The sequence below is a fragment of the Cottoperca gobio genome, chromosome 4 (genome assembly GCF_900634415.1).
Source record: "Cottoperca gobio chromosome 4, fCotGob3.1, whole genome shotgun sequence".
NCBI classification, from domain to species: Eukaryota; Metazoa; Chordata; class Actinopteri; order Perciformes; family Bovichtidae; genus Cottoperca; species Cottoperca gobio.
Window position 1 is genome coordinate 22,459,127 of NC_041358.1, and position 26,952 is coordinate 22,486,078.

The following is a 26,952-nucleotide window of genomic DNA, read 5'->3' on the forward strand; positions in this document are numbered from 1 at the left end:
AAGGTTAAGACAGAAGCATAGTCATTATCCCACTTTCTTTTGTGTCCCCACAATTGTGGCCTCATCATCTCTCAAGTATATTCCTTTACTTCCAGTCACAACAGTCTTATTGCTGATCCTAAGGTACAGACACAATCCTTCCACACGCATCTCTGCTTCATCTTCATCAACCACATTATCAAACATTAGCTCCATGTGCCCACAGTGGAAGCATTTTAGCCACATTTTACACTTCCATTTCAGCAAAACCAGCAGTCTACATTGGCTTCATGATGTTTACGCTTACACGCATGTGAAACTGATCGGAATCTCGTCAAGTCCATTTTTGTCACTTACATGTGTGGGTATCTTGGTGCTGTGAGCTTAGACAAGTGCAGACACCGCTGTTGTGTGTGTGTGTGTGAGCCTATGATGAGTCTATGAGTGAATAAGCCAGGAAAAAAAGAATCACAGACAAAACAATAGTAGGAGACACAGTATGAAGTACCGAATGTCATTTTCTTTTTACAGTTTAAGCTTTTGGGGTTTCAAATGACGCTTTGAATGTGAATGTGTTTGAACAAAATTCGCAGTTTCAATGTTGTTTTTAAAGGCTAAACGCCAAAACATATGGATTTAAGCAAACATATTTAGATTTAGATGATATGTTACATAAGCACATGTTTAACATCTATCTTGTTTCAATACATTTTGACTTTTGGACTTTACAACGCTCAGGAGATTTTGAAAATGTTTGAATCATACAAGTTGGAAACAATCCAAAGCAGCTACCACTGGAATCTAAATCATACAAATAGTATAATACTAATATTAGTGTAGTATAATCTTTATCTGCAACTGTGCAGAAATACCAGGTTTAAACAGAATTAAGTTTCTAGAAAAGCGCTATAAAAAGCCAATGTATTATTATTATTATTATTATTATTATTATTATTAATAGACATGCAATAAAACATTTGGTACAGCTATACTATAAAAGTAAAAAGTGAACTTTCAATACACATAAGTGTACAGTAAGAGTGCATGCACAGTACACAAAGGTTTCTCATGGGACAGCCCTCTGTTGGCATCTGTCACTCTCCTGTTGTAGTCTGCATCGGTCTCAACAATTAACAAACCGACGGACAACAATCATTCAATGCAATGCACAACACTCACTCATCACCAATCTGAGTCCATCAGCATTGCAAGTAATCAGGTTAGAAATGATCAAGGCCCAGCTTCCTTACACCAGAGCAGCAAGGGGGCTGTTAGTTGGTTATGATTGCCTAGACTGGCTGGAATCATTAGCTACCGTGATGAAATATTCATAAAAGGAACAAGTTACTTCCCAGGGAAACACGGGGCTTCGTCATTCAAAACAGCCTACATTATTAATTAGCACCTTTTTTCAACACAAAAGGCCTATATATGCCTCCGTGTGAACGTGCACGTACACACACACACACACACACACTACCAATCTGTTCCTGTTCTCCTCCCCACAACCACACTTTCCATTCAGTATTACAGACATTGCCATAAAGGGGCTGTGGACAGCTCAGTGACCGGGTAGGACACTTGATAGAGAATAATGATCGAATGACTGCGTAACCTAATCTGCTGTCTTATCAAAAGCCGGGAAATGGAAACAATTTGGGTTTTAAGAGCCTGTTGTTATTGCATTTGGCCCGTTCAAATATTTATCAAAGAGGCTCTCTGGACTGGGACAGCACACAGAAGCACATTGAACAAACTGAACAAATTGAGCAGTCATTTGAATGATTAGTTCTGACTGAAGAGGAGGGTTCAAAGATTTAGTTACTTACAAAGGGACAACAATTAATCTTAATTAGATTCTTATTAACCCACTCTAAGTGGCTCATTCAGCACCGTTTTGCCATGATAAATATCATTGTGCCCACAAACACCAGCTGAATGAGACATTCAATTGATTTATCCATAAGGGGGACTTAATCAAGCTCGCGTGGCTCAGAGGATGCCTTTGTTGTTGTAAATGAAGAAAGCGGAAAGAGAGGTGAGTTTGACAATGAAGGCCGGAGCAGAGCAGTGCAAAGAGCAGAGAAGTAGAAAAAGATCACAAACACTGGTTTTGCAATGGCTTGATGATAATTTTTTCAGAGCAAATCCTTCTGCTTCTTCCACCACCACCAGAAATAGATCAAAGGATGACTAGATCAGAGAGAGAACGATCCACTTAGCTGCCTCTTTGCCCCGTTTTCCTCTGACATCTAATTTCCTCAGAATAGAAGGATGATGACACATGCAAGCTGAGTGCAGCTCTCTACCCTTTACTGCTCTGGTTCAACTAGTTAGGTGAACAGACAATAGCTTATTTTACCGAAACAAATTTGAATACAAGTACTAATTAAATACAGAGGGCTGGACATAGCGTTATTTAAACAAGTGATTAGTTTGTGCATGTTATTGATGCTGGTTGCATTTTCTCACAGCTAAACATGCAAAGTGTGTGTATTTTTCCACAGTATGCACCTGTCTCAGCTGAAGTCAAATGTAAAGTTCTAACTTAAAAGGTGGAGAGACATGTGTATATTGTAATTAATTTGTAGGCTCTCAAATAAAATTAATTTTATCAGTTATAACATCATGTCTGTCTAGTTATAATATAAAGATTACTTGCAATTACAGTTAAATAACAAACAGAAAATAACTGCTCCTCCTTTCCCTTCTTTTTCTTGTGGTAGAGTATACTTATCTCTTGGCTTCAGATACTTCCCACCTTTACGCTGTAGTCTAATCATATCAAACCTTTTGATTCTTGAAAGTGTGAACAGTCTCTCCCTCGCCATTTCTGTCACCCTCCCACTCTAAACTGTTGCCGCCATCACCGGCCCCATATTCTCCAAGTGACAACGTCCCCATTTCCATCAATATCCCTCTTTTTTCCTTTCTATTGATAGACTGTTGTTTTCCTATTTCCATCACAATCCCTCTCTTGCCATGTGCTAGTCATGTCCCCATTTTCTTTATGTTCAATTTTATTTCTCTCTCTCACCCAGCCTGACCCCCAGATGGATTCTGTTGCTGATTGGAGGCAGCTGGTTCCCTGACTCAGAATCACCGCCCCCTACCCACCCCTCTAAGTCGTGGTTATTCAGAGTCGGTCAAAACACCAGGCAAAAGCTATCTGCTGCACATTTCACAAGCAAACAACATAGCACAGGGAAGTCAAATCTGGACTGCTGCACTAGAGCGCAGGTTACAAGACAGGTCTTAATCATGCATGTTGTTTTACAGTCCATTTGTCCAAATATCATGTTGCATAGTACTACAAGTATTCTTTAGCACCTAGTAAAGATTATCCTGAAATGGTAAGTGGAGCAAACCTGCATCTCAGAATCTAAATAGCTTGTACTAATACAGTAAATGTTTCAGTTTTCTGAAATCTGCCCTGCTGCTGTTCAGACAGTACTCTGCTCCACTTGCATTGACCTCACTTCTCTGGCAGGCGTGAGAATATTGCACCACATGCACAGAGTCAGGGAGGCTGTCTGTGTCTGTCCGTCTGTGCCACTTTGCTATACTAACATCAGTTCAATTTAGTTCATCTGTCTGGTATCGACTGAAGCTCATATTCATGGACAGTAAAACCACGGCAAGCCAGTAAACCATGCAGAAATGAGCCAGACAGGCACAATTCGTTCTCGAGAAATGATGTAAAAGTGATTAGGTGGAAGACAAAACAAAGGGGTCGTAAACTCAATTAGTATTACTAAATAAAAAATAATTAACGACCATCCTTATGATCTCATCTGGGATGTGTCTAGGATATTCTAATCATCATCAAACATGCATGACATTTTGGCAAGCGGTTTTCTAGTTTCCTATACTGGATACAACTTTTCTAAGTACTTGCACTGTTCTGATATAAAGACAGATATGTCATGTAAAATGTGACTCCTGCTGTACACATTTTAAGTGTGAAAAAAAAATGTCATGTCAAAACAGTCATGGTCCTATAGACTGTATGGACTATTTTAATGTGTGCTGCTGTATTTGACATGTTTAATTAAGCCCCGTCTGATTATTCCTATGACGTTGAGCCTTTACCCCCCCCCCCTCCGGGGCTAGAAATATCTTCAAATTAAGAACGGCATTGTCTGTGAATGTGCAAGAATGACTAGCAAGAAAAAATGCCAACGATATGTTAAGAAACCGTAATGACAGGCAGGACAAAGCATGTCAAAATTTGGCAAATGGTTTAAATGAAACTGAACTCGCTGGAAGCTGTGTCATAATAGGCCGAGTTTATCTCCAATGCAAATGCATTTCTTGGACGTCTAAAGAATGCAGTGGCTACAAACTGCCTTTATGCTATTTTTTTTATATAAAAAAGGCACAAAGACCAGATATTCCAAATAATTTAAATTTCCACAATTATAGCATGCTTTGTCAATGGTGTGATGTGCAGTGTCTCACATATGCTGACACTGTACCTCCCACCAGGCAGGGACTATGGTGGCCAGTGATAATATGGCAGAGGTCTGGGTTTTACTGTGACTGCCTGCACCTTAACTGTTGTTACAGTACATTTACTTGCTCAACATTTTGTGGTCAAGCAGTGGGCTACAGACCAGGCATATTTTCAAAAAGGTTTTGAAGCACCCACATGAAGAATTTGCTTTGGTTTTTTTCTGACCATGACTGCTCGGAGCAGAGAAAGGTGCAGGTTTCATATGGAAATTTCTGCAGTTTGGTTGTGAATTTCTTAAAAGAATTTTTATCTTAAACATAATTTAACCCACACACTATATTTACAACAATAATTATTTACATGCTATGTGTGTTAACGTTTTTTTTTTTAAAGGTGAATGCTTGGATCGCATCTGCAATCAAGTTTGCATTCAGAAGTTATGAGACAAAAATGAAAGATGAAAGCTTGCCAATTTGCAAATATCTCCACAAATAAACTAAACATATCCTCGATCATATTATGCAAATACACTAGTGCTTTTACATTCATCACAGACCAGTTACATGTCCAGTGACCTCTATCAACATTCCATCAGGGTTGAACCTGTATGTGTAACAGGTTGCCCACTTAAATACTGTCAAAATGGGATAATTCACATTTATTTAATGTGTTAAAGAAGGTGTCATCAAGTCTGCTATAAGACTCCCATGCAGGCAGGACAGTCATATGTTGGGAAATATCAGTTGATCACAAATATTTGAGTGTAAAGTGTGACATATATGACCCCTCTATTACTTATGCTTCTCCAAAAACTTTACAGTTGTATGTCAGCCTTCAAATAATGTTTGTTTTGTACTTTCCTGTTTATCGCATAGGGCTGGTTATAAATCCAGGCTGATAACTGAAACAATGACACGCAAGTTATTCAGTCATCCATCAATGTGGACACCAATATTTCTCTCATATTTCCTTCCTGGATGAGCCCCATTTTGAAATCATTGTTTGCTTTTCTAAGAAGGATGTTGACACACTTTTTCCACAGAAAACCAAAAGGCAAAGCGGAGAGGAATGCCAGAGTGTGGCATGCTCTCCTGCATTTCAGTCATCTCTTACAGAGCTCTTATGTGGCTTGGGAGTGATCCACATAGCCTCCAGGTCTGGATACTAGTTGGGACATGGGATACTCAAATAGCCCACTGTAAAGGACCTGTTTGTTTCTTGTCATAGTGCAGAAGGGAACACTATGGCCACATATTCCCCAACAATCGTGTCTTGTTCTTTCATTCTCTTCTGACCAAACTTCCATGTTATGTTTAATACATGAACTATTATCTAATGAAGGCCAGATTCCGGGAAAGCAGGAACTGAATCAAACGTATTACCTATCCCCAATTCCCCTCCTCCACTCCACATTTTTCACTCTCACTCTAATCAGCCCATGGCCATAAATTAGATTTATCACTGGCACCAATTGGAGAGGGGAGAAAAAAAGGGGCTAGAAATGATGAAGGCAAAGGGAGAATGGAGGCAAAGTCACAAAGAGTAGGGGGCATGAGCCGTGGATCACAGCTGTTTGAGCTCACACCACCACTAAGTGTTTCAAAAACTAATATCCCAAACAAAAAAAGAGCATGCTATGTCCTGGTAATAATTTACTGAATGCAATAAACAAAATCGGTACATACATACATGCATACATTTAGGAATATTAACATTTCATAGGATATATCGGTGTTTCCTAAACCTGATTTGTGAAATAACCCCCCCCCCCATGCTCTCTGTATAATCCTTACAGTTCCTTTAGGCTGCACACTATCAACACATTTGGTGTGTGGTTGTGACCGTCAAGAGTCCCTGCAGGGCAGGCAACCATCAATTGTCTCACACAGTGTGAAATTAGAAAAGGAGGAGCTGTGCAGCACAAACATGCAACATAACTCTCACACACGGTTCAGAAGTTACCTTTAGTATGACTACTATCGGATACAATTGCACATATCATCAAAGTATTACATGACACTCTTGTTGCCAAAAGTAGCCAGTATTATATGTGTAAAATATGTTAACCATTTTAAGAATTACAATTATTTTGGTAACACCAACAGATAGAACAAAAAACAAAAAACAAAAGTGACATATGATGATGCCTTTTTCCTGCCTGTAGGGTTGTCTGTGAGGACATACTTCTAATACATTTTAGCAGGCTAGGTTGTGGACAGGTGAAACAAAAAAAGGAGCAGTGAGTTGTGGTTTTTAGCCTTCAAGTCTGCTTGACAATCAAATAGTTAAACTGCCTGCTGCTATACAAACCTATATTAGGAGGGAGAGACCGACCTGGCTGAAAGAGGGATTTGACAGTAAGTAACACCAAGGCCATTGACCATGTCCCTGAGGTTAAGAGCATTTGAGTAAAAGACAGAAACCTAACATGTCATTCACTTTACAGTTACCAAATAGTATCCATCAACAAGGGGGGCGGCATAATTAGAAAATAGCCAGCCACCATAGCAACCCGCTATGTCAAGGCTTGCATGATGAGGCCTGACTAGCCTTGGCTGCAGGCAACAGGCACACTGGAAACTAAAGAGTGAAAATTGCAGGAAAGAAAAAGAACTAGATGGAACAGCTTTGTGGGAGCTATTTTCATTTTCTCTTGGTCACTCACTCCTTCAGTTTTCTGAGTAAACCCCAAATTTCACAGAATGTGTGGTTTCTATCTCATATTAAGCCAATACTATTAGGTCAGACATGACTTTTTTATCTTACAATGCAGAAGCTATGAATTTCAAGAAAACACCAGTGTCATGTTTAATCTTGCGGTGCATATTATCGTGATGTTACAGTGGCCCAATGCAGGGCACACGCAATTACATAGCCACTTCTTACTTGGTATTAATTCTTAAGCAAATGCAAACACAGCTCCAACACAGTATAATTGAAGTAAAAAAAATGTGAGAAGCATGCATTTGTTACATAAAATGTTTAAAGTACAATTCACGTTACACCAATGACTGCGTTGCCGACTAAAGTTACGAAGTACCGTCGTACTAACCTAAAAACTATTTCACTTATTTTAACTTTCTTATTTATAAACGTTATGATAATACACAAAAATATGCTATATTTCCGAAAGCTTTGTAAGAACCAACGTTACATGTATTTCCAACTAACTCCAGGTACTCTGAGGTTATAACGTTACTAAAAAAATACATTGCCTTCCCTACAAATAAACTAGCGTTAGCTAATATTTCCTCGAGTGTAACGTTACATGTTCAAGCATTAAAGTGGCCATTCATTTACGTGGACTTTAAGAAACGTTTTTATTCAACCAATAACGTAGTAAGCCGAACTGTGGCTTATTCTAAAGAAAAGGTACAGAGGCACATTGGTCTCGCTACAGCACAAAGAAAGGCAGCCAAGGCTCTACGTTACAGTGTTACTACCACTACTGTTAGCTTGCCGATCGACAAAACGAAACATTTAACAAGCGCTAGAAAGAAAACTGACGTTAGCTACAAAGCATTTATGAATTGTCGACTTCAAATTTTCTTGGCTAATAATTACGGATGGAAAAAATATAGCAAGATTCTACACTACTTTGATAATACTAGGCATACTTCGGATAGCCAATTGTGCTAGCTAAGTTAGCATAGCTCAGAGTCGTTTTCTGACTTTGGGTATGTTCGTTTTGTACGTTGCCCGAGTATGTTATTGGATTAGCGTCGCTATCCAACTAGTTAGTTTTCTAAAGAAAGATGATTTTATGACTGTGATACAAATAATTGTTTGTGTATCAAGCACACAGGCGAGCGTGTACTATTTTAAAAGTAAGATTAGTACGGACTTTCTTTTGATGGGTCACATTACTTGCTGGTTAACGAATATCAAAGCAATAGCTTATAACTAGCTAGCTAACGTTACGTAGTAACTCGCTAGCTTGGTTAGCTGCTAGCCTTTCTTGACGGTGGCATCGTAATGCCGAAGTAACAACAACACCGCATCTTTTTATTTGCTACAGCTAACGTTACTCCAACTTCCCTAGGTCTCAACTCATTTCAAGTTTACCAATATCGTCGCCCATGATAACGCTAAACTCAAGGAAATCGCTGAAGAACCGGCGTAGCCCGTCGTTAAAAACGTGCGCGCCTAGGAGAGGCTGCCCTGAACGCATCTTGTTGTAAAGGCAACTGCCGATGTGTCGCCTGCCTTTTCACAATATCCTCGAATTACACTTACCAATAATATGTTTGTTATTTTCAATCCAAACCCCGACCACACGGGATGTTTTTGAACGAAGACTCGCGTCAAAGGAACAGCAATAAGGGATTTTATCCAACTTATTCTTCTTAGTTGTTTTCTCCACTTCCTGATTGAGACGGTGCCATTTTGAATAGCGAAAAAATATTTCCGCCGCTGTCGTCACGCGCAGTGCCGCTTGACGATCGCGAGCAGAAAACAGACAGGCAGGCAGGCAGGCCATAAATAGTTAATCGGAGTGATGTTTGGCACACCTGAACCAATGCTTCAAATGAGAATAACTACATTAAAATGATGTCAGACGCATTAAATAATAACATAATAGGCCTAAAATAAGCCAAACAAAATCTTGTAGCCTAATGTTCAGAATTTGCCTCGTAAAATATATCTATGTACGTTTGTGTGACCTATAACAGTTAAAGGTTTTTGAAGTTAATTGAGCCATTAAACTCTATTATATCTTAAGATTGTGTCAGGCCTTTACAACCAAATCGTTCTAAGGAAGAGGTCTACATTTTTTTTATTGATATGCTTGTACTTCTTTATAGAGCATGTCACTTTCGTGAATAAATTAGTAGCCTACATCATTAATTTCACTAATCATATATGGAATTGAAAGGTTTAGCAATGGTATTGTCTGTCATTTTAAGAGGCTATGGGCCTACATTTAGCCCACAATACCGCTGCTATCTGCCGCTACTAATGATAGTAATAATCAAAGCTAATGACTGACTAATGTAGAAAGGGGTTCATTGGGTAAACTCAGAGATGACTCAGATCGAAAAAAAGCATTACACAACTTCCTAAAATAGCATATGGACAAAGTAATCCCATTGCACAATAGAATAAAGGAATTCAATATAGAGCATGAATCGCATAAACGTTTAAAGTGAGTTATATATATTTTTTTTAAAGGAAAAAAAGAGAATAAGGTAGAGTATGAAAATAATCATGGATTGACTGATGACATACTATGCTTAGCCATTCTATATTTATTTGGTGTATGCTTTTCTGTGCAACTAAAACCATATATGTTTCGTTATTGTTTCATACAGTGTATTTATAGTTTAGTAATTCACCTGGACTACTTCCCCGTAGACAGTTATTGTATAAAAACATATTTAATTTTAGATGTTAAATGGAGTACAAAGTGTATTTTCCTCCTGCAGGTCGCTGTCTCATTTTGGCATCCATCTGTCCATTGCACGTTATTGAACGACCGAGCTGGACGAGCTCCAGTTGTTTCCAGCAAGCACACACTGCCACTGCTTTCCTGGTATAACAGTCCCCCCCTTTTCCCAACAATGGATGGTGGTGGGAAGAAAAGGGCGGTGTGTGTGTGTTTGTGTGTGTGTGTCTGTGTTCAAATTTAAGGTACTGTTTGCCAAAGATATAAAGGTTGTGCTTTGTCTTCCCTGTCTGATATTGACATATTGTCTTATGTCAGAAAGGTGGTGGTTGATGATACGGGATGTAAAAGCAGCCCCCTGGCATATTTAAGTTACACCTTTATAATACATGTTAGCTCACCATTCAGGACCATTTCAGTTCAGGCTAACATTGCTCTTGATTTGTCGTAGCTTCAATGTATCAGAATCACCTTTATTGACCAAGTATGTGTACACATACAAAGAAAATGCCTTTTTTTTGTTGCATTGCTCTCAATGTAATTACACAGAAATAGACATTACAGACGTATCAGAATTGGTTCAACACTATGACAGCAGAAACCTGTGATGCACCAATTCCTAACACAATGTTCGGAAACAGTTCTAATACAACTTTAATATTTTGAATAAAAAGTATATCTGATGTTACATCTCAAAACTTTAATTCAATCATTAAGGTGTCTTCTCTTTTCGCTTGAATTTGGTGCACCCTACTGGAAACATACTGCAAACACTTGGTTTTGAAGTGAACTGGATTTTGAGGTAATTCTAGAAAACACTAGAAAACGGTCATTCCAGGGGCTGAGGAACCATTACACGTGGGCACAATGAGGTTTTGCCTCCATTAAGACATTTTGATCATGATTAGAGAAAGCACTGCAGGAATATTTCCCACTTCCTGCAAGTGTCTTTACTGCACGCTATGCCAAAATAGTGTTAACTATTAACACTATTACTACTAATAACTGTGTTCCTGACAGAACTGCAAACTATTCTTTCACATTTTTTGCTTATTCAGTAGCTGTTCATTGTGACCCTTATGCAAGTTAGTTACTGTAAATAGTACAGTACATGCACTCTCAGTTCAGATGACGTCAAAGATCCTCCTTATGTTTGAATTATGTTTCCAGAACAAGCAAAAAGGTTTGTTACAACTCAAACTGGTGGTTCATTTCAATCATAGAAAGTTAATCCATCTCCATTTTTTTACTTATTATGACCTGCTGATGTGCGATTTTCATATTGCGTCCATAATTTTGGCTGGATTGAATAATAAGAGCCCACAATCCACTTCTGATGTTTGATCCCAGAACGATAATATAATACTGTCACATCCATACAATCCGTACACTATTGTTAGAATTTGTAGTATAGTTAAAATCATATATCATAGACAGCTCACAGTGCACACGTTTCATAAACACAACATTAAGTATATCAGGAATCAGTATCACTTGAAAGTGTGTTGCTACATAAAGTGGAATGTAGGCCTATTCACTAATACGACTTATGTAAATCTCTGACAAAACCAAATTGCATAACTTTTCCTCCAAAAGCTTCTTTGTCTCCACTTCATTAGTTCCCCAGTAAAGGCCATATCTGCCTCAGGCCAGCTGTAATTTGATTAATCCACCGAAAGGATAGCCAGACGGTAAGAGCCTGCTCTGCTTCTTTTCCATTCTCTTCAAAATTGCAGATCTTATTATTATTATTATTATTATTATTCCACGACATTCATATTATTTAATTCTACTTAAAATATTTATTTCATTTGTTCCAGTTCTCATAGTTCTCATAAATATATTGATGTCTTGGCATCATTTCAATATAGATTTGATCAAATATAAGTGTTCCTATTGAGCAGACTGTATTGGAATTAAAACCAATAACTGTATATTGTATTTTCTTTTAGCAGTGCTGTGGATTCTGCAGGGAGGGAACATATTTGGAAGAGATGGAGACCTTTGTATTTTTATTTTCATTTTCTGCCCTCGGCATTCTTTATGCCATGAACACCGTCCCTGAGTTTCAAGAGTAAGTCATAACCTTTACTGATTTCTTGAAATGAGTGCTGCACGGGGTCAAGAAACTTGTTGTTGGTGATGTTGAAGAAAAAGAATCAGGTGATGTCCATCTTACTTATAATGGAAGTCCTACGGTGTTGGTTGGCAGTCTAAAAAGCAACAGAGGCACTTTGATTGTAAGTTAAAAATCCTTTATTGATACATGGACATCTTTTCTGAATTCATTATGGCTACGATTCTACACACACTTTGTATAAGTCTACAGCTTTTTGTTTTTGGGGAAAGGCTGTGAATTATTTCTATGAAATGATAGCAACAACTTTTATACAACCACAGCACATACAATTATTAACTATACTAAACTGTATTATTAAACAATCAAAACTGTTACAATTATAATACAATTACGAGAATATAAATGTTTAAGAGTCTATACAGACAGTATACTTTGCCACCACTAGAGCACACCATAAGATCAACGTATATTTCTGACTGTGACTACCTCCAATGACTAAACTAAACTCCATAACTATGTTGAGCACGACTAATTCTGCGATTTTTAAGAGTGTATTTGCCAATTGCGTCTTTAGTGGTGTAAACTCTTCGAAAGGTTAAACCTGGAATTTCTTTTTGGAGAGGAAAGAGAAAAAATAGGGAGCAAAAATGAGGAAATGTGAACAGAATGTGTGGACATAATCTGATGTTGGAGCTAATTACTTTTCTAAGATGTAAGGGATGCTTTTCATATTTAATGATTATTTGTTTTGCAAGTTTATTGGGATTCTGCCTTTATAGTATTCCCTACAGTTGATGGTTATGTATTGCATCATAGGCTGAATAAATAGAGCAAGGGGTAAAACACACGTTCCTCTCCTCCCTCTAACTTTTTTACAGCAAGATATTTCTCATTTTTGACAGACTTTTACACTCCTCCTGCGTGGATATCTCTGCTGGCTCTTTTTTTTTAGTGTGTGGACACTGACAATCAATAAATACTGCACAGAAGAGTTTGATAAATTGCTCTTGACATACAATATGCCTTGTGCTTCTTCCACTCTGCAAACAAACAGTATTGTGTGCATAAATCTTCCTGTACTGTTGAATTGGAGAGGTAGCGAGGGAGCTTCCCTTTGCTTTCACTGAATTTGTTTTCCTTCAGTGAGCACACATTGTGTGAGTTTTCTGAGGATGTAATGTTGTTTACCAGGAGATACCTTGAGCACATTAATCTTTTCCAGTGCAAGGCAGCAGGTACCTTTGACCAGTAAACATGGAGGGCAGTGCTGAACTAACATGACCTGAGCTTGCTGCTTCACGCACCTCTGCCTATGATTGATTAAACCTTTGTAAAAATGTGATTTTAAGCCCCTGGTAGGTATACCACCAGAGCGGTATGAGAGGGTGAATATTTAAGTTTAACAAAGGAAAGTTGTTGTAAAGTATACTAGAAGTATGGATTAATACCATCTTCTGTAACTTTGTCTCTGGAAAAAAAAACCAGATAACCAAATCAGAGTCGTAAGATAATTGAAGGGGGTTAAAAATATTCTATTCTATTACAAAATAAGCAATCCAATGCATGTAATACAATGCTTTTTATCAGCAATACCAGCACTACAAAATCAGAATTTTCTTGTGAAATGTCATGTCCAAGTAAGCAACCTGAGATGACAAGATTTAAAAAAGTAAATCCAATGGGACACTGCCATCTCACCAGGAATCTCCAGGCACACAAACTACCACACCAGCAGTGCCTTTGCTCCCTCTGGGTGCAGTGCATCTCTCACACACGTTTCTTCTCACCCTTCTGCATTATTCCTCCCTGTGCTGACTCTGGATGTTGCGTGATTATCATTCTCCCTGACTTACCATTCATCATCATTTACTAATTTAGCACTGCGGAGCAGACTGGCACAACTTCCATGGTAGAAACTAATTAGAAAAGAGAATGAAGCAGAAAATCAGAGGCAGATTGGTGTCTAAAAGAACAGAGTGTCAGCAGTGAGATTGTGGACAATGTGTTCTTATGTTTCGTAGATAACAGTTCCTCTTCTTTCACAGGCCTTATGTGATTTTGCAGATCGGCGTTGCTGTGTTGGTGGTCGTGTTTCTGTTCTACTTCCTCATCACTCGTGGCAACCCCCCTAAAGACGCTTTATTCTTTGGTAATTAACCCGGTCATGTGCATTTCCCAACTCACATGCAATATATTTCCAAATAACAGAGTCTTACAAAGGTTGTACTTAACATGAATTGTATTCAATGGGATTTCACCTGATATGTTGAAAGCTGCTTAGACTGATCAGGCTCAGAGCAAAGCTGAGCCACCCTTTTGTGAGGCATGACCGACCCAAACCCCCTGCAAGCTGAGGACCTTCATGGCACCTGTACATACTTAACCTTTTAGCTTTTCTTCCGAGACTTGAGCTTGACCTTGAAAGCAAAATCCCAGCTATTGGAGAATTGTCATACAGGAAAAGACTCCACACTACTGCTCCTGCATGAAATTATTCCTACTACACTCCTGACTATTCAGTAGTATTCAGTTTGATTGTGTGACAGTGACCACTTGTGCTCCGTTCACACACTTTTAATGAAGCTTTTCAACAGCAATTTGTGTTACATTGTTCCTCGTTATGTGCTATCGGTCAAATATGTTTATCCATTTTCAGTCAAGGGATTTCCCTGCAAACACACACCCCTGCAGCTGATTCCAGGGGCTATGCTAGTGGGGAAGAAACAAGGTGATATATTGGTAGTTGGTGCCCAGGGCGAGGCTAGTGTTGTGCAGGAGGAGAACCACAACAATGAGGACAAAGCTGTGGCAGGCTCTTCTTAATGATAGAGAGCCATAATCCCCCTGCTATCTCACCTGTTAGATGTCAGAGATAAACCTTGTTGTCCTGAGGATTACAGAGACACTGGTACACAGGAGAGACAAAACGTGTGTGTGCGTGTGTGCAAAGAGTGTGTGAAGGACAGATAGGAAGGATGTGATACAGCGATTTGAGCCATGGTATCTGCAGTGACATGCCCGTGTCCCAACACACTGTGATTCCCTTTATAATGACATTCAGAAAAATAAGTACAGGCAGCAAATCACTGCAATGGCTTTCACAGATGTTCCCCATGAACTGCTGATTCAACTGTAAATCACTGATGCTGGCGTCCAACATTTATGTGTTGACGCTCAATTCTTAGATGCTGCTTCTGTTCATCCCAATTGTGTTAAATCTGATATATATTACATGGCGTCCATCTACAGTTATCAGTGCAGTCAGTGTATGCATATTGAATGTCCCCAAACAGTCACCTCCCCAACTAGTGTGTACAGTTGTAACCACGGATGAAGGGTCCATTGCCTCATGTTGTTTACCCCACATGCTGAGTCTGCCATCCTGAATGTGTATTGTGCAGTTGATAAAAGTCCAGGAAACATTTTCCAAGTCATTAACAGTCCAATGGGCATGCTATCCTCCTACAGTTTACCATGGACAGCAGAGGTACCACTGTGTATGCCCAAGCTGGTTGTTATACTCCTCAATTATATTGTGACATTACATTTCATGCTGCTCTGAACACTGATGACTGATGACTTGCTATGGTCCGAAGCATCCGATCGTCTCCCACGATCTTCTGCTTAAAGTCTCCGGCATGCCATAGCTAATGTTTTGGTAAACTAACATGTGGTCCATTCATTGTTCACTAGTGAGATTGTTGCATTGGAAGTCCACCAATGGCTTTGGTGATGCTGTCAGTGGTGAAACCTGCCCTCCTGGCACCAATAACCCCCCTTTTCAAAGGGTTGGATTATGCTTAAAGACTATTTTTAGTAATACAGTTATTTGTAAAGAAAGTTGCTGATGTATGCACACTTGTTATGTAGTGATACATATGCAAATGATATGGATAGGGAACACTATTCCTGTTATTTCTCGAGCTCTCAAAATATCTTGCCGATAGCCCACGGGGAGTAGAAGTGTTGATAAAAGAGTCTATAACAGCCATTCTACTAGCAGGGTCAATGATTTTAGTATTAGTAAGACCCACATGCCACTCTTGTGTTTGTGCATCTCTACACTTTAAATTCCGTCTTGTGAACATACTCTTTCATCTTTGCTGGGCCTTAACCTGAGGATAAAAGAAGGGACTCAATATAAATATGCCTCCAGTCACCTTACTGCTCAACACTTAATTTTCTCCCTCCGCTATCCCATAAATCACTGACTAGCCAGTTGAAGGGAAATATCTTGAGCGCTGGAAAAAGTGAATAAAAAAAGCTGGAAAAGGGTTGAGAGCTTTACAGAAGTTTAGGAGACATGAGGTTTAATATAATGCCAGTCTTAACGCTGTTACAAAACGATGCATTTTTCAGAGTATGTAGACAAAGGAGAATGCGTAATTACATGAAACATTTCAAAATCACAGTGGCTTCTGAATGACGTTTGTTCAAAGCTGACAAAGCTGCTTAACATGTCAAGGTTTCCTAAGTCCCACCTTCCCATACATACCCACACACACTGACACAATATGACTTTTTAAATGAAGTATTTTTTCATGTCAATCCACCAGAATGATGTTTTTATTTACCTCTACCTTCTCTTGCCTTTCTAGTGTTTGCAGTATTTTCCTTTACTTGTGTCATTGACCTGACGAGTGCCCTGGAATATGACGGCATTATCTCCGGCTTTATGGCATTTTACCAAAAGACAGTAGGTTTCTTGTTCTCACATCTAAAATGCTGATGTTAATAATACAAGAATACCTGTATTTAAAACAGCAGCTACATTTGAACCCACTGTCTGTCGTTAGCACACTATTTACGTACTATCTGTGTTTCAGGGAGAGCCCTATCTGGGGACGGCCTATGCCATCATGATGTGTTACTGGGATGGAATAGTGCACTTTATCCTGTATCTGGTGATGATCAGCAGGATAACAGACAGGTGGGTGACCGTCAAGTCAGTTCAAGTCATCAAGATCGTTCATCCATCACAAAATGCCTGCCTCAAACCCTTATACAGAGATCTAGCTGAGCAGGACGAGGTTGTGGAAGCGTTACATCCACATTTTAGCAGTAAAACAGCGTTAAGATTAATATTTGCTGCAGCCCATGATAGGCTTCAGACCTGTTATTTTCATATATTTGATTTTCTTGAAGAAATAGAGAGAGAGAGGTTCATTTATCACAGAACATTCACACAATGGCCTGAATAAAACATTATTTTCAGAAAACAGAGTTCTCTAGAGTGAGTTAGTCATAAAGTGCAATCCGTGAGTTCAGACTGACTGCTGCCTCAGGATAGGTACTATCATGGAAAGGAAATCTTTTTTTAAACATTGCCAACTTTTTCCACTGGGATAAATTGTACTGCGCTTTGTATTGCATAAAACATGTATGATATATAAGTAAGAGGTGTTATAAAGCTGTGTGTTAGCAACTGACTCTTGTGTGTGTTTCTGTTCCAGGAAAGGCTACCGTACGCTGGGCTTGTTCTGGGCTGGCTCTTTGTGTGCCAACATGAGCGTGTTCATTGCCGGTATAGTGGCAGGTGAGCCTCATCTACTGTTCCCCTATACTAGTCCCGTGATGAAAAGCGTTAATCAAGTGAACATCTGCACTGCCGTGTACCATCAGCGTCACAGTTCAGCCTGCCAACAGAAAACACATACGCTCCATGCCTCGCCTGTCGTCACAAGCCACAGAACAAAGCAGGAAACAGGCTTAAAGCATCTGTTGTTGGCTTTTCAAACTGCATACATGAGTGTCACAAGATCAAACTTGTCTACTGGCTGCTGTGTTCTCACAGACGTTCTGTACTGTATGCTTTGGCCTGAAGTGCCCCGGTGATGTTTAATTTGGCAGCTTAATTGCAGATTAACGTGGGGATGTAGTGTATTGTATTGTATGGGGTGAGTAAAAATTTACAAGAGACTCTTTATTTTTTTTGTGGCAGGTAAATATGGGTCAGAGATCCGTCCAGCTTTCTGGATCAACTTTCTTTTCCTTTTGATGCCTGTGTGGGGAGCCATCACACTATTCACTCGGTCCAAGGACAGACCGCTAATCGGTGGATACAATGTAAGTCTAACGCATGAATGGTTAGACCTTGGTGTGAATGTGGAGAGGTTTAGAGCAGTAGCGTTTGCTGAATGTATTTAATCAGGATAACATACAGCACAGTCCAGTTGAATTTGATCCAGACCATGAAATATAACAAAGGTCAGCCAATTAAGTCATTTATATTTATGAGTCGCAGTAATTTCCAGTGTGATAATAGGATATCGTGGTGTACTCACGTGAATCTGGGAGATTATCAGAGTTAGTTAGCAAATTGTAATATGATAAGTATTCAATACAAGTGCTAATAAAATGACCACACTGTGAAAACACTCCACTACACGTAAAAGTCCTGCTTTCAAAACCTTATTTAAGTAAAAGTATTATCAGCTAAAGTATCAAAAGTAAGTTTTTGTACAGTAAAATGTCAGTGTTTTACTTTTATATGATGTTTAAATATGATGAATTACTGCAGTATTAATGTGTGTGTTGCAGTTTACTGCTGTAGATGTTTAAGGTTGTAATATTTTTAAAACTCTTTTACTGTTTTCTTGTTTAATCTACAGGAATGCATCATATTGTATAAAAACCATCATGTTTGTTGCATCTCTGTACTGATCCAAGAAGGTTTTTTAAATAGTTTAAGAAATAAGATATTCTTCTCAAAAGATAAAGGAACACTTCATCCTTCAGTTTGTCACACACATTTAAAATCAACACATCTGGAGATAGAAGCTCTTTACTGTACATTGTGTTGGCTTCTCCCCACAGGCCCAGCATGCTCAGAGCATGAAGCTGATCTGGCGTCCCTTGGATTTGATCTTGGTGCTGCTCCTGTTAGCTGCCATGGCCTTCACCGCCCTCAGAGGCTTGGTGAGTGTACATCTTATCCATATGCAGAGAGTTTAGGAGGAGGCTGTAATGGATGGTCCAGGATACGAACACGGTGCTTTATTACACGGCCTTGTTGAATATTCATTCTGATTGGTCTATTGTAGCATTCTACATATAGCTGCTGTAAACACACTGTTGCTCTGGACGCACTTCTGCTCTCTGCAAGACGCAATAATCTCATTTTTAAATCAATAAAATACATTTTTTATTAATATTTTGGATCAAACTATGATTTATTTAATAACTACCCGTGTATTAAGTGGGATAATGTACATCGAGAGGGATGTTATTGCGAAATGAACCCCGACAGGGTGATGCAGGTGTAGAATGACCGGCTCGCTGTACATTATCCCTAACTTTATAAGCAATACAATCAACTAATTAAACCATATGCGCAATGATATAAGAACTGTGTATATATAATATTATTGAACGAAAAGGAATGGTTCGATATCATTTTTTACTTCCTTGCCAAGACATACACACATATTACTCTTATGCCTGTATGGTAAATGAAGCTACCTCCAGCAGCATGGTTGGCTTAGTTCAGTGCAAAGACTGTAAACAGGGAGAAACAGCTACAGGGGCTCCGTTCAAACGTAAGAAATCTGCCTTCCAACACCTTTGAAGCTCACCAATTAATATGCTGTGTCTTGTTTCTTAAACCCGTATAGAAAGCAAAGTGTAAACAATACATGTTGTGTTTTAATTAGTGAGTTAAAAAGGTTGTGGAAAGTGGATTTTGTTGTCTTTGGAAAGTGCAAGACTATGTGTATCCCCCTGTTAACAGTCTTTTAGCTGCTAGCTGTAGCTTCACATTTATTGTACAGATATGACATCCTCACCTATCAGCAAGAAAGCTGATAAGCATGTTTCGCAAATTGTCAAACTATTCCTTTGACCACGTTCATTGTGCCATTTCCTAATTACCAACACAATGTCAGGGAGATGTTCAAATCTATGGAAACCTGCAGTCTTAGTTTGTATTGTTGTCCGGTTGACTTGGATTATACTGTGAGGTGTTCCTGTTATTTTGTTCCTCTGTAGGTGGCTCTGGACTCCCCACTAGAAGCCTGTTCCATGTACCTGAAGCACTATGAACCCTACCTGAAGGATCCTGTGGGCTACCCCAGAGTGATGGTGAGGGCTTTTCTTTCTCTCTATCTCCACACTCAGCCCTGTGTGTCTGCAGCACCTGAACGCTCCTCAGCAGCCTGTTTTAAATAACCAGCCACATAATGGACCTCTGCTTTCATGGATATTACTCAGAGTGTGCTGGAGGCTTGCCCTTATCTCCTCCACTCTTATAGCTCGCAGCTGATTACACAGGCATTTTTCATCATTACAGCAACAATGAGCGAGGGTTGAGAGGCCAGCGCATCTTTGTCTCTCTCTTTCATTTGCGTAAGATGGATAACAGATTATTATTGTGAGTGGGTCTGCTTTCTTTTTCTCTTTCTTCTCCTGACCCTACACGGCTGTGGGTTTTGTTGTGTTTTGTTCGGCGTACACAGCTTTGTCAATAGGTTATCCAAAGACCTTGTCGGGGCTCCAGTCCAGTCACAATTGCAAGTCATTGATCAGACAGATGAACCGCATGCTGAGAACTTGATAAACTAATCCCGCTCCCAAAGCCCCCCATCAGCATCTCACTGGGTGGGAGGAGAGCATGTGTGCAGCATGTGAAAGTATGTCTCGGGTAGCAGCCTTTTCAAATCTGTGTGTGTGTGTGTGTGTGTGTGTGTGTGTGTGTGTGTGTGTGTGTGTGTGTGTGTGTGTGTGTGTGTGTGTCTAGCATTGACTCATGGGTGCTTGTGTGTGTATGTGTGGGTTTGAAGAAATGAAAAGTTTAGTTTGTTACACAGGGTTGCACTGTTTCTGCATTGACCGACCTCTTTATTCATTGATGATGATGAACGATATGTGACAGATTACTGTGGCAGCACTAAAAAGACATTTGAACAAAAGACTGAAGGGCATATATGATTGGCTTTCATGCCTTGGGCTGAACTCATTAGAATTCATCAAGACCTCAGACCGAGAATGAAAAGAAAGCGTTCAGTGCTATAATTTGAGGGTTAAAGTGAGAGACTGGCTTTCATGCGCCAAATATTTTAAGTTGAAGGTCAAGACAGTCTCTGTAATGACCATTGTGTGGGAGTAGTAATTTGTGCTGAGGGTGCAAATTTGTGATTGAGAAACTGCAGAGCTGAGAAGTGACAAAATACTCCAGCATTGCACTTGAGAACAATTTAGAGAAACTGACACTTTATTTGGGTATTTCCATTGAGTGAGAGCTCATTTTACGTCTTTACATTTCACATTACATTTATCTTATGACTGCAGTTAGTGGGCACTCTGCAGAATAAAATGTTCTACTCAACATGAGATCAGATTAAAGTGATAAAATGCACTGCTAGTTGGAAGTAGTTGGGCCCAGGAACACCTGGACCATATACAACATCAAAATACTATAAAGATTCTTATAAAACTTTAATGATTGAACGCTCTTCAGCAGCGGTTTTTAAAGTCTGAGACTGTGGGCCTCCCTTCAGATAAAGCTTGGAAAAAGGCACCACCGCCTTCATCCCCCCCAGTTTACTTGCTCACTCAATTCATGGATGCATATTCGATCATGATTATATTATTTGATCAACAATTGAGCCAAGATTGCCTAATATTGTGGTTTGACATAACTTCAAACTACACCAAATACATAAAAAAGATCTGTTCTGCGGCATTTACTTCCCGGTGAAATCCCCCAAAGTTGCTCTATCTCTGATATTATGGTATCTCTTTTACTTAATCACACATTTAGGCTATTCTATGTGATCTTCTTTTGATAACTAATGTAAAAACGAATTTTTTCACTTCCATTACGCCTTGCCTGAAACAGTCTGGAGCCCCCCCCTGGGGAGGCCAGCCTCACACTTTGAAAGCCTCTGCTCTAAAGGGCACAAAGCTGAGTACAAATACTCTTTAAACTTACTTACATTTTTACTAAAAATATATTTTATTTTTGCTCCAATTTTTCAAGTATTTCCTCACTCTGATTGTGCAACTTGAATGCAGCAATTTATTCTGAGGGTTTGTATTTCCACATTCAAAGCAGCCCTCTTCTGTATTCAGGGAGAGTAGGTGAAGTGTAGTGTAGTCCAGAGGAGAAGGAGGATGCACTGTATTAATTGTCTGCTGGATTGTTGGTCATGGCCCAACAACAACACAGACTGACAGTGATGGAGGGAAAAGTACTTCTGCAGAATCCCTATTCGCTGGAATATACACTATAATAAACATCAATAACTCACCTACTGTACTGGGATTTTCATATGTTGTAAAATAAAAGTTATTTTGCAAGAAATAATGGACAGATGGAGTACAAATGTATCACCTTTGTTTTTACAGATGCTACACTTGTTCTTCTACGGACTACCTCTGTTGGGTGCATTTGTTTACGGTCTCCTCAAGCCCGGCTGCACATGGATGTCAGACTGGACTGTGTTTTTAGCTGGAGCCATGATCCAGGTAACACCATGAAGACAAACAGTCAATATACGTGAAACTGGTGCTGAATACATAGTTTAGGATACAGGTGTTGCATACTGAAGTGGGCTGCAATAACAGTTTGTTGCATTGAATTCAGTCACTGGGGTAATTAAGGCCTCTGATTGATTAAAGTCAAATTAAAGTAAAGTTCAACGTACAAAGAGGTGTGATAAGTGAGCTCCTGCTAATAATCTCCAGGTTTCCTTTGAAGCATATTTTCTGTGATACACAAGCTGCTGCTGCTTTCTCCCATACTAACCTGAGAGAAAGATTGGAGCCATGAACCAAGAGGAAGCACTTGATTAAAGCCCTGTTTTACTGTTTATAAAAGGGGGCCGATAATCTGTTTTCTAAATAGGCAGCTTCTTAAGTCATTTCCTGTGCAGCGGCTTATCTTCCCTTTAAGGATCCTTTTCTGTATATTTTAACAGCAGACTAATGAAAAGAGGCTCAAGGTAAATGTAAAAGTTATTCCTCTGGAGGGTTTGTGGAAAGAAACATCGAGGTTTCAAATGACCTGCCATCATTGTGAATATAAAACCAAATAGCAGAAGTATCAGTGCTGATAGGTACAATATGCAGTATTAGTATATGACAATGCAGTCTAACTTCTGTTTTGCTGTCTGTGTCTCCTTCCAGTGCCAGTGGGCTCACATTGGGGCGTCCCTCCACCCTCGTACCACGGCTCCATTTCGTATCCCAACTGATGTTGTCTGGTCCGTGTTGCTAGCTAACGTGCTCTATGCAGTTACGCCCATTCTGGTGGCTTTGAGGGTTCACAGTAACCCCTATTTCTTCCTGAAGATCTCCCCCTTTCCTGGGCAGACAGGTTTGCCAAACAGCGAGGAGAAAGATACCAAGTACAAAGACAAATAGTAATGCTTAATCTTATCTGATCTTTGGAGTTAATTACTCATCTGATGATTCATTAAGAGTTGTTTTATTTCAAATGCTAAAATACAAGATTATTTTGCTCAACATCTTTGGATTTTGTATTTATTTAAATGTTTGTTCTCACACTTTGATTCATGCACTAAAACTGACACAGCTTATTGGTCAGTGAAGTTGGTTTGTATAGCAAAATCTGCATGTTAGCATTGTCATTGTGAGCATGTTAGGAGCATGTTAAGCCGAGCCTCACAGCGCATGATGCATGGAAAGACTTTCTTGTTCCTTTCAGGAAATCCGTAAGAAAAAAGGGGTTGAATGAGCATTAAATCACATCTGTTATTGAACCCTTCCACAACCGTGTGCCCCAAGGAGTCTGGCACATTGCATGTTGATGGTTGAAAACAGCATGCTGCTGAGGTTTCACATAATGTGTGGCGGGTGGGACCTTTAAAAAGTGAGCAGATTGCACCATGAGAGAAACATCAAGATCATTGGAGAATAGATATATAACGGCTTATGATGTACACAAATGACCAAAAGTGCACACATAGCAAAAGACTAATAATACGAGTAATATAAAAGCCAATAGCAGGAATTGCATTACCAAGGTTAGTGTTCAGTGTTCTGTATAATATATATCCACTCAGCTCTGTGTGTGGCCTCAGTTTTCTCACTCTTTGCAAGTAAAGCTGTTGTTTCATAATACATATTTAAAACATCTAACTTGACAGTGGAACCATTTCAATTTCCGATTCATAATTTAGACTTATACTCAGAGACACTGTGCACACACACAAGTTTCCCCCCTTTACACTTCCTAAACCTCACTTCTATTCTGTTCCACAAAAACACAAAACAAATGCACACGGGTGAGTTGGGAGTGTGCTGGGCAGCAGTGGCTGGCTACACTGTATGACATGATGGTATAAATCCCACAGCCTGAACTGAAGCAGAGGAGATTTAACAACCCAACAGGAAAAGCGTGAGGAAATGTTCCTTGCTGAAGTTTGTGAGCGTGAATGAATGTGACGTGACTCTTTACATTACCTGCACTGAAATGCTTCAACACAAACCAGTGACGTAACAAGGCCTCTATTTTATTGTAGTCGTGGAAGAGAGGAAACGAAAGCAGAACATGTAACTATACCAGCAATCTGTGTAACTCTGTGTCTCCAGTTAACGGTTCAACAGTAAACATGACAATTTACAATTCATTTAAACTAAACTCTACAATATGCAAGCAACCGAGATCGAGAGTAAATGATACTTTAATGACATCGTCTGCAAAACGTATCTATTGTGCTGTTTTATATTGATGCTGGCCAGTAATAGCTTACTGACTTTGACAGTAGTGTATTATATTACATCTTCTCTTTATTCATATTGTTTGTTTACTAACTTAATTTTCTTACAAGGACATTAAAGCTTTTAAAATCTTAGTAAAATATGACTTTCTCCTGTTAGCTTTGCTTCATATAATAATCAGCTTGGTGCATACAGTATTAAAATGCAGATATTGTTTATGTTGTGGATTTCTTTCAGCGTGTGATATACAGTATATATATAAACGCCCACACGTTAGCCCACACTTGTGAAATAGACATTGTGGCGGTTTGAGTACGGAGGAGGGAGATTTGAAAAATCCACAATATGCTTGCTATGTCTTAGTGGAGCCACCACAGATCATTACTCATCGCTGAGTGGCGAGGATGTGCCAACATGTGCTGCAGAAGGTAATGCATCCTTCAACAGCAGCTCTTGTCACTCACTCTGATGAACACACACCGCCGCTGTCTGCTGCCAGCTTATCTCAGTTTTTAAAAGACAGCTTTTCTTTCTCTAAGTATGAAAACAAGATGTGCCTCTGCCTTTCTGCTTTCTGTCTGATCATGTGAGCCCAAATTGCGAGCGTTTCATCCCTTCTCCACTTACATTCCTTGATCCTGTTTGTTTCCTTTCTGCTGAGTGATGCTGCTGTGTGCTCGCTCTGTGCGGGTGGCAGTCGCTCTCATCATTGTCTTTTACAAAGACATCAAATGAATGACTTAGGTTTTTGTTTGAATAAACAAACGCACTGAAATGACCACCAGGTTCTTTGTCAGAAGTTTTGGTAAACACTTTATAATACCGCCTGGGACTTATAGTTTAATTACCCGACATCTTCTGGATAAGTCCTCTTAAAGTTATACTCTCAAAGGTTTTCATTGAAATACATGTCTGTTAAGTGTCTATCTATCTCTGAATGATGTAACACAAGTGCGATTGAGCCTACGGCCAACTGATGAAACTAATATCATCGTATAAATCATAAAATACTTATCGGTTCCTATTAGTACTTAAATGTAAGGACAACGAAACAACAAACGAGGAAGTAACAATGGGGATCTTTAGAGGAAAGGAGAAATAAGTTATACCGTAAGTATTTTAGTATGCCTAAGTACTGGTTCCCTACAGGGTATTTTAGAAATAATTGCTTATATATATATATATATATATCCTGTAAGTACCCAGCACTTACAGGATATATTTCTTTTATCGTGGTGCACTGTAAGAGGACTTGCACGGTAAGAGTTGAGTAATTACACTATAAGTCCTGGGCTGTATTATGAAGTGTTACCAAGGTTTCTTTCACATTTAATTAGAAGAAAGATGGTAGAGACCATTGTCAATACTGTGAGGACTGTGAAGTCAATAGATAAAAGTAGATTATCAGCCCACAATGCAATGTGGTTGACTGAATGTATCTGCCAAACCTTCTCAATAACATAGGCTAATGTTTGGATGCATTTCAGTCATTTAAATGAACACGCAGTGTTTTCTTGACAGAGATAAAGGAGGTTATTTATGTGTTTAGATAACGCCTTCTAAAACAGCATTGTAACCCTTGTCTCCATCCTTACCCCATCAATAACAGCAGCCCAATCATAAGTAATTATACCTTGCACTTCGCTGAGCAATAGGCCAACAGACAGGCAGAGGCAGACTCATCTAATTCACTCTCCCTCAGCAGCTTTTTCATGCTGAAGTGTGGCATCGCTCGTGCTTGCACATGCTAGCAGTGCATTCTGTGTGTGTGTGTGTGACAGAGGCTTTAAATCAAATGTGGTCGTTTCAAACAGCTCTTTAATCCCATGATGGGAGTCGCAGGGGGATCTCTGCTGCAGATGTCTGCTCGGCTGTGCAGATGGGCCCAGGAGAGCTGCGGCTCTGACAAATACAACTAAACAATTCACACTGCAGTGATGGAAGAGATTAGATTTATCATGAAATGTCTTTTGAATTAATGTTTTTTATGAATGCATTACATCGCTTCATTTCATGAAGTCCTGAGGGTCCACATTAATAAAGGATTATTATCTATTCTATCTATCTATTTTAGTTATGAGGTCATTTATTGACTTCTTATTCACAGTTCATAAAAACGGGTCATTTTTGCTGCAGGACCCCTGAGCGGGTTGATCCGGCCATGTTTGGAATCAGGTGGGTGCATTAAGCTCTCTGCAGTCAGTATGTTTCGGTGTCACACATGCATGTGACATTGTCTTACAATCTAGTGGTAGGCAGCATGCATGAGGAGGGAGCAGAAGTGTTTAACACTGAACAACTTGAAGGTGCATTCTTTGATTTTTGGCCAACAGAACCAGCTCGGCCCATCCATTCATCTCCAGAGACTTT

The 26,952-nt window shown here is 39.4% G+C and overlaps 2 protein-coding genes across 3 annotated transcripts in view; one reads left to right on the forward strand and one right to left on the reverse strand.

Moving 5' to 3' along the window:
• The window catches only part of sbno2b (strawberry notch homolog 2b), a 59,369-nt gene extending 50,533 nt beyond the window's left edge, over window positions 1–8,836 (reverse strand). For both annotated transcript variants that reach the window (XM_029429070.1, XM_029429069.1), the window contains exon 1: window positions 8,672–8,836. The gene's annotated coding sequence lies outside the window, so the exon portion shown is untranslated. The remainder of the gene's footprint in view (window positions 1–8,671) is intronic.
• A 2,979-nt stretch (window positions 8,837–11,815) lies between these two features.
• tm6sf2b (transmembrane 6 superfamily member 2b) lies at window positions 11,816–23,364 on the forward strand. The gene is made up of 10 exons (XM_029430128.1): window positions 11,816–11,895; window positions 13,947–14,050; window positions 16,500–16,597; window positions 16,728–16,831; window positions 17,355–17,437; window positions 17,843–17,967; window positions 18,718–18,819; window positions 19,888–19,980; window positions 22,246–22,365; window positions 23,026–23,364. Exons 1-10 carry the CDS (start codon window positions 11,816–11,818, stop codon window positions 23,260–23,262), a joined length of 1,146 nt encoding a protein of 381 aa, XP_029285988.1. The 3' UTR covers window positions 23,263–23,364.
• The last annotated feature ends 3,588 nt before the right edge of the window (window positions 23,365–26,952 follow it).

What these genes read in the sequence shown, in the direction of transcription:
- tm6sf2b (XM_029430128.1), top strand. Translation starts at nt 11,816, where the DNA reads ATGGAGACCTTTGTATTTTTATTTTCATTTTCTGCCCTCGGCATTCTT. An exon ending in TAAAGACGCTTTATTCTTTG is followed by an intron (nt 14,051 to 16,499) that starts GTAATTAACCCG and finishes TTGCCTTTCTAG; the next exon opens with TGTTTGCAGTATTTTCCTTT. An exon ending in CATTGCCGGTATAGTGGCAG is followed by an intron (nt 17,438 to 17,842) that starts GTGAGCCTCATC and finishes TTTTTGTGGCAG; the next exon opens with GTAAATATGGGTCAGAGATC.